Raw genomic sequence first — 7,330 nt, 5'->3', positions numbered from 1 at the left:
CAAATTGGAAAAACACGGATAAAATTGAAAAAATTTTCATATTTTTATATAGTTTTTGTATTTAGTTAATTTTTTAACGATTTTTTTCATAAATATTATATAGTTTTAGTATATTTATGTTAAGTGTGTTTAAACTAAAAATATATATATATATATTAAAATAAAATTATTATAAACAAAAAATATATATATAAATTAAAAAATAATTTTTTTTAAAAGTATTTTTCGAAAATCAAAACCAAACCAGGTGAACAATACCCTCGAAAGTCGAAACAGCAGTAGTATCTTCGCTCTTCTACGAACTCGGCCGATCACCGGAGATTTGTCCGATATTTCGGGGATGGAGATTTATCCGATGTGTGTTCAGTTTCCGGCAACAAGCTTCCTTTTTCACCGCATTCCGAGCTCCCAAACGACATCGTTCTTCCTCCCCTGTTTTAGGGCTAGTAATTTTCGTCAAGAAACCGAAATGTCAGAGTCGGAATCTCCGAATCGCATGTTCATCATGGGAATGGGTTTTGTCGGCAAGTTCTTCGCTCAAGATTTGAAGAACCATGGATGGTAATCTCTCTTTTAGGTTCTCTGCTTTTTGATATTAATTAAAAATCCTAATTTTCATTTGTAATTTGAACCCATTAATTTTGAAATTAGATTTGTTATTTGTGTTCTCTATCTGATTTTCAATACCTTGATTTTTGTTCATACTTTGAATTGTTATAGAACTTGACAATTTGGACATGGAATTGTAGGGCTGTATCTGGGAGTTGCACTAGCCTTTTGAAGAAAAAGAAACTTGAGGAAATGGGATTTGATATTTATCTTTTCAATGCAAATGAACCAGAGTGAGTTTCTGTGATTGTTATGGTGATTCCTCAAGTTCATGCCACACTTCTATGCAAATTGTCCAAAATATAAGATTTTGTGTTGGGTTTCTTTGATTTTCAATATCTCATAGGTTATGTAAAGACATTGGTCAATATTTTAAGGTTTCTCTTTTTTCTTTTTCTTTTTTGTTTTTTGGGTATTGCTAGATTCATCAATTTGTGTTATTTGCTATGTTCTTTGCACCTACATTATTGAGTTTTTATTTCAGACTGGAAGTCCTAAATGTTTTGAACCATCACACTCACCTCCTCGTCTCCATCCCTCCCCTTGTTGGTATTGGTGATCCGGTACAAAATTAATGTGCGCTTTAGTATTTCGAAATTTGTTTCTAATTTTAAATATTTATTTTTGTGATGGGTTCTTTCCACATGCTACCTAGTATGCTTATGTTCTTATATATTATGCAGATTCTGCAACATGAAGAACTTCTAAAAAGTAGGCTAATGGATGGAAACCTCAAGTGGCTCTGTTACTTGTCATCAACCAGTATGTTTTTGTTAGGATTGCTTTTTTATTTGATTACTGTGTTATCAAGCACTCGAATGTTATCCGTAACTTTACGAAAATATCATATGATTTTATTTACCGTGTTATCAAGCACCTGAATGTTCTCTGTTACTTTGGACGTATCTCTTTTCACTTGCAGGTGTATATGGTAATTGTGGTGGTATGTGGGTGGATGAGGAGTAAGTGTAGTAGTTTTATCAAGCACTGTCATTTGAGTTGTATGGTAAGCTAGCATCAATTATCTCTCACTGTATGTGTATGTGTGATCTTGTAGCAGTTATCCAGTAAGCCTTACAGATGAAAAGGCTAAAGCAAGGTTAGCTGCTGAGGAAGGATGGTTAAAATTGGGCCATGATTTAGGGATCTCAACACAAATATTTCGACTTGGAGGTATCTATGGCCCTGGCAGAAGGTTGTAATGAACAATTCAAAGTGATTGATGTATACAAGACATTGTTTTAATCTGGAACCAATGGATAACGATTCACATTATGATGGTTTATTGCAAAAAACTTATAAAAAAATTCATAGTTTTCATATCATTTGGCTAACCATTGTGCAAGCAACACTCACTTTCTTATGAACTATCTTCTATTGCAGTGCTGTGGACACCATGATTAAGCAGGAGCCTTCATCAGAAATTCAAAGGAGGAGGGCATCCAGGCATTACACTTCCCGAATTCATTTTGCTGACATTTGTCAAGCACTAAGGGCCAGTATTTATAAGCCTTCCCTGGGGTAGGTTCAGTTGATTTTATTATTTCCCTTTTCTGCGCAGTTCATGAAAAATTTGCCCACATGATGTGTAAAAACGTAAAATTTTTAAAGTCCTACAATACAAGACCATGTGTTGTTAACAAAGCAATAAATTGTTTGTTTGTCATTGTGATTGGCCTCCCAATTAGCCAACTATCATTTTCATTTGTTTTTTTAGTCTTGATTTTTGTTTTTTGAGGACAGGCATCTGAGTGATTTCTTGTTGTCAACCTCTTTTTTTTTTTCGTTGCCTCCGCTTTTTTACTACATATAGCTTGGGATATTTTTTTGATTTATTCGATTTTTCTTATTGCAGAGCAATCTACAATGTAGTGGATGATGAACCTGCGCCACGCATTGAAGTATTCTCATATTCTTGGGACTTAATTGACAAAAAATGGCCTGGACATATAAAGCAACCTGTGTTTCGCAATGAGGCAGAATCATGTTCCACAAGAAGTTTGAGGGAAGGGAAGAGAGTCTCCAATGTTCGTATAAAGGAAAAACTTGGAGTGAGATTATTTCATCCAAGTTATAAATCTGGATTGAAGAGCATTGTTGACGATATGGATAACCCATTTCTATAGTCTCCTAAGTTCATATGAGTTGCAACAGCATCTAGTATGTTTTGCCTCTGCTTTTATTTTTAAAGTTTTTTGTTTTTTTTACTATTTTCATTTGTCGATGTTGGGGGATAGGAATCAGAATTTGTGTGTGGAGAGATGCTAATTTATGTTACTCATAACATTGTCACAGCACTGTAAGTAAATAATACTTGTTATCACCCCATGCTCTAATTAGGAAGCAGTTACTAGCTCAAGTTTCCTTATTTTTCACCTTCTAACAAAAAGGTTAAAGTTCTTACATTCTTACCTGTAATAACTGAATAGCATTGAGGTTGCTGCACCAATAATTTAATCATTATATCAAAGTTGTCATAAACAAGATGTAGGACATCCTTGAACTTCTACTGGCATCCAATGCTGCTAACTTTCACTTTCAATTTTGACATTAATATCAGAATTTCTGAACATATAATTTTGCAAAATTATTAGCAAAGCTGAACACACACTACTAAACTTCCTGGAGGCTAGTATAACATGTATTATGAGGCAAATGTGCAAGCTCCTACCCAATCGGGGAGCTCAATCCTAGTGATATCTTGCCCCAAACTCCTTGGCAGAGTTATTCTCTGACAGCAGTCTACTCCGCTTAGATCCAAGTGAAAAGTGCCGCCTCAAGAAGGGCTTTGCAAAGGATCTCCTTCCACTTGAACTGGCTTCCATCTTTGGAAAATTTTCCTCCTCACTGGTAGTTTTTTGGTGATCAAGAACATCGAGTTCAGCATCATGATAACTATCCACAACTCGACTCCTACATATCTTCTTATTGCTTCTCGATCTCAGTTCTGGTTCAGCTCTTAAAACTTTTCTGGCCATCTTTGACAGTTGCTTTTCACCAACAGTACAAATTGGGCAAGGAGGGTCGTAACAGTCAGCCACCCATGTCATAGTTTCCAAACATTCAGCGTGGTAAACATGCCCACAGACCAGTACAGCTTTGACTGACAGCTCACTGCTCCATGATGATTTCTGTGTCAATAGCTTTGAGCAAACCCCACAAGTTTGCAGATCAAAGGAAGGCGAATATGAGAAGGTACTGCTAAATTCACTTAACTTGCCTTGGCCAGAGCCCAAAAAATCACTGTCGAAGGAACATCTTTCTCTTTGAAAAGAGGCCACAAGCTCAGAGAAGGTGCGTGTGGACCAGCCATCAGAAGAGCCACCTTGGGATCCGATTGTTAATTCGTCACTGCATGTGGAGAGCAAAAAAGATAGCCTACCCTCGGAGGGCAAGTAACTGTTTGGCGATTTCAGACCCAGGATCCGACTATCTGAGAGTTGCCTTAAAAGCTGGTGTCTAGGTGAATGGTGAGCCCTTCTTGCTTGGGTTGAGTTTGCTGGAAGTGAGCAAGTTTGGGAAGATGAAGGATCTGCAGTTGGCATCGTGAAAGAAGAGCTTGAAGGTACAGAAAGTGAAACCCTTGGGGCAGATGAATCTACAATTTCCAGAGCTTGTATGGAGGTCTGTACCTATAAGATTAAAAGACAATCTAATTGAGGGGGAGAACGAAAATTAGGTATCTTAGGAAATCAGTCTTTCAGTTCCAATCGGATCCAATCTCACCTTTGCATTCTCATTGCTAGCCAGAGTTATATCTACTGCAACAAGCATGTAAATCATATCAGTCAGCATAGAAAATGGAAGCACTAAAATTACAGCTTGCGAATAGAGCTACTTTTTGCAATTGATAATGAAATTACAATGTAAAGGAAAAGCATACAAGACCATGCCTCACTATATCTAAAGTTATCAACATTATTACATTACCATAAGTTTTTTGACCAGTTAAGTTTAATGAACAAAACAATCCACATTAACACATGGAATCCAGAGGAAGGATATCCATCGCTCACAAGGCCACGAGAATCAGCAAAGCCCAGAAAACAGAAATCACTGCATTGCCATAGGTGTCTACTCATAGAAACTTTAAGCATGACATGTAATGTCAGTAACAGAATGTGTAGGAAGCAGTGATCAGCAAAATGAATCATTGACAGAGAAGCACCGGATACCAAATAACACCAAGAAATTACTGAACTCTTACGTCCTATCCTTTTTCATTAATGCATCCATACCTTTCGGGTTTAGAGCCATATAACTATAGTATTCACAATGGCTACGACCTCCATCAGTGGCAGATATGCTAATAATCACGTTGTAGTAACTTTTTATCAGGGTGTTCTTATATTTACTAGTTAGTGATTAGTGATGCATATGTGAATTTAAATAATTTGTGCAATCTTTTAATAAAAATAATACTGAATGCTTTTTCATGGTTACTATTTGCATATACATGATTAGCTGGAGCTTTAAAGGCACAAAATCTTTTATCACACAATAGTACATATACAGATGCATATTTAGAAATGGAAAGATGATGAATCGAGTTAGACAGGAGCTTTGGCCCCAAAATGTGATCATGTTATTGAGCCTATAGAGGAAACTAATTGCAATGATGGCCTTTCGTAACTTATCAAAAGCAAACAATCATTTTTAAGTTCTGTGCCACAGGAAATTTAAATGATCATACCAAGAAATGCTCTACAGCTAAAAGTAGTAAAAAGACAAACAAGATGCCATTTTAAAGCTTTACCTAAAGGAGTCATCAAATTTGCACTTGGTCCTTCATGAAGTGGAGACTTTTGAGATGTGGGAGTTACAAAATTTCGTAGAGGGCTTCCCTGACCAGAAAAATTACTCCCATTTATAACCAATGCCCCGTTTAATTCCATTTCCATGCTACTGTTTGTGCTGGTTCCATGAGACGGTTCACATGAAGTATTCTCACTTTGGCCTGCCACGCGCCTTTGAGTATCCCACTGGAAACTCCATGATGGTGAAGATATCATATTTTTTTGCAAAGTATCTTCATTGGTTTCGATCATCAAGGTTCTATCCTTTCTAGCAACACAACAAGCTGACCCCATACTCACCTATATATAAATGATGAAGGCTGCTGCAAAAGCTTCCTGGAATCAACAAAACCCCAAATAAACAAATAATTCATATAACAAAAAACTGTTTCGGTTCACCATAAATTGAAATGTTAGGAGAGGAGAAGACCCATCTGACATAGAATTAAAAAAAAAACATTAATTTATTTGATTTAACTAAAGCATATATGACCCTCGTAGAATGGATATGTGTTCGGTCGCGCCTAGACTTTTTGACATAGAAATTGATGTGATATGCCCTCCAATTAGCTCAAAAGCAACATTTACATAAATAAATAAATATAGAGCATGACTAAGAATAAAAGTTTTTAATTCCATAATTACAAAAATTCAAAATTCAAGAAAAAAATGTAAAACAATGTCAGACAGAGGATTGGATTTCACAAATAACACCTTACTTGAAGAAAGCATAGGACGGAGGAGTTTGAACAAGCATCCAAAACTCCCAAAATCAATCAACTCCTCCTACAATACTACAAGTAATGATACGAAAAACAACCATTAAAAAAATTATACAGAAAAATCGAGGGTTTTTCATCAAACGGAAACCACGACACCAAATACGCTTGCGAAAAGGATCGTTAAGACTTACAGAATTAAGGTTTCGGAGTGGGAATAGGCAGAGAATGAGGAGAGAGAGTCGGACAGAGTTATATTATTATTATATATATCTGTTGGGATTCCCGGCAGCAGAGAGTGGTGTGATGGTGTCCGTTATGACGGAGTTAGAGGTGGTGACGCTTTGGGGAATTGTGCCACATAATGATATGTGCTTTTTCACTCATTCTTCGGCTTTTTTTATTTTGGAGGATGTGAGATTCAAAAGTTTTATCAAATATTTTTATAATGGAGATGCTTGAGAAGTTAGTTTTTAGGGTTTTTTTTTTTTTTTTTTTTTCACTAAAAGATAAATTAGTTATAAAATTAAAAAAGTAAATAAATTTAAACAAAATATCATATCAAATTTCATAATTATTTTATTTTTTTTTTTATAAATATCACATTCAACTATAAAAAAATTCAATTATCTTCTCAAATACAAAAAAAAATTTCTTCAATAATATCCTATAACTAAAAAAACCTATAAAAAAAACTCACTTTCCAAACACTCACAATGTAAGTCTTTGTTTGAAGTAACTTATAAAAGTTAAAAAATTATTAAAAAAAATTAAAAAATTCATATTATTTGGGAGAAACTTGGGAAGGTAGCTTAGAGGGTAAAATTATTATTTTACCTTTTGAATTTAATTATTCAAAAGTTAAAAAGTCAATAAAAGTGGAATAATCATTTTAATTTTACTATATTTATTACACATCTTTTTATAAAAATTTAAAAAATTATCATAAACGTATATCTTTTTTTCTCTATTTTTTTAACTACAAAATTAAAAAATATACTTACATAACACATTCCAAACAACCCCTCACCATATAAAAAGCATTTACTAAAAATTTTAATATTCTTAACCTTACTCTTTTATTTTACCACAGGTCGTGTTAATCATTTTTCCCTCTCTGAACGAGACGACGGTTAAAGGAGGAACTAAGGCCCTGTTTGATTGGGAGATATGAAGATTCGGATTGGATATTATATTCGGTGGGGT

At 34.8% G+C, this 7,330-nt stretch overlaps 2 protein-coding genes across 8 annotated transcripts; one reads left to right on the top strand and one right to left on the bottom strand.

The window, feature by feature from the left end:
• Window positions 1-221: 221 nt before the first annotated feature.
• Window positions 222-2,945, top strand: LOC114297838 (NAD(P)-binding Rossmann-fold superfamily protein). Of its 2 annotated transcripts, none has more exons than XM_028242315.2 (8): window positions 222-561; window positions 750-842; window positions 1,094-1,172; window positions 1,293-1,371; window positions 1,532-1,571; window positions 1,670-1,804; window positions 1,993-2,130; window positions 2,465-2,945. In XM_028242315.2, exons 1-8 carry the CDS (start codon window positions 341-343, stop codon window positions 2,733-2,735), a joined length of 1,056 nt encoding a protein of 351 aa, XP_028098116.2. In that variant the 5' UTR covers window positions 222-340; the 3' UTR covers window positions 2,736-2,945. The 2 variants fall into 2 exon arrangements, with proteins under 2 accessions (XP_028098116.2, XP_028098115.2); XM_028242314.2 differs by having other exon boundaries at window positions 1,667-1,804.
• A 101-nt stretch (window positions 2,946-3,046) lies between these two features.
• On the bottom strand, window positions 3,047-6,540 carry LOC114297836 (uncharacterized). 6 transcript variants are annotated; one of them, XM_028242311.2, is made up of 5 exons: window positions 6,319-6,522; window positions 6,120-6,199; window positions 5,366-5,741; window positions 4,336-4,370; window positions 3,047-4,241 (listed from the first exon to the last, which is right to left on the bottom strand). In XM_028242311.2, the coding sequence occupies exons 3-5, from the start codon at window positions 5,697-5,699 to the stop codon at window positions 3,300-3,302; spliced, it is 1,311 nt and encodes a 436-aa protein (XP_028098112.2). In that variant the 5' UTR covers window positions 5,700-5,741; window positions 6,120-6,199; window positions 6,319-6,522; the 3' UTR covers window positions 3,047-3,299. The 6 variants fall into 6 exon arrangements, with proteins under 6 accessions (XP_028098112.2, XP_028098110.2, XP_028098114.2 ...); XM_028242309.2 differs by having other exon boundaries at window positions 6,125-6,199; window positions 6,319-6,497; XM_028242313.2 differs by having other exon boundaries at window positions 4,336-4,367; window positions 6,125-6,199; window positions 6,319-6,437.
• Window positions 6,541-7,330: the final 790 nt, after the last annotated feature.

This window comes from Camellia sinensis, chromosome 3, assembly GCF_055761805.1.
Source record: "Camellia sinensis isolate YWXY chromosome 3, ASM5576180v1, whole genome shotgun sequence".
Lineage (NCBI taxonomy): Eukaryota > Viridiplantae > Streptophyta > Magnoliopsida > Ericales > Theaceae > Camellia > Camellia sinensis.
This window is presented reverse-complemented; position numbering and strand designations above follow the sequence as displayed.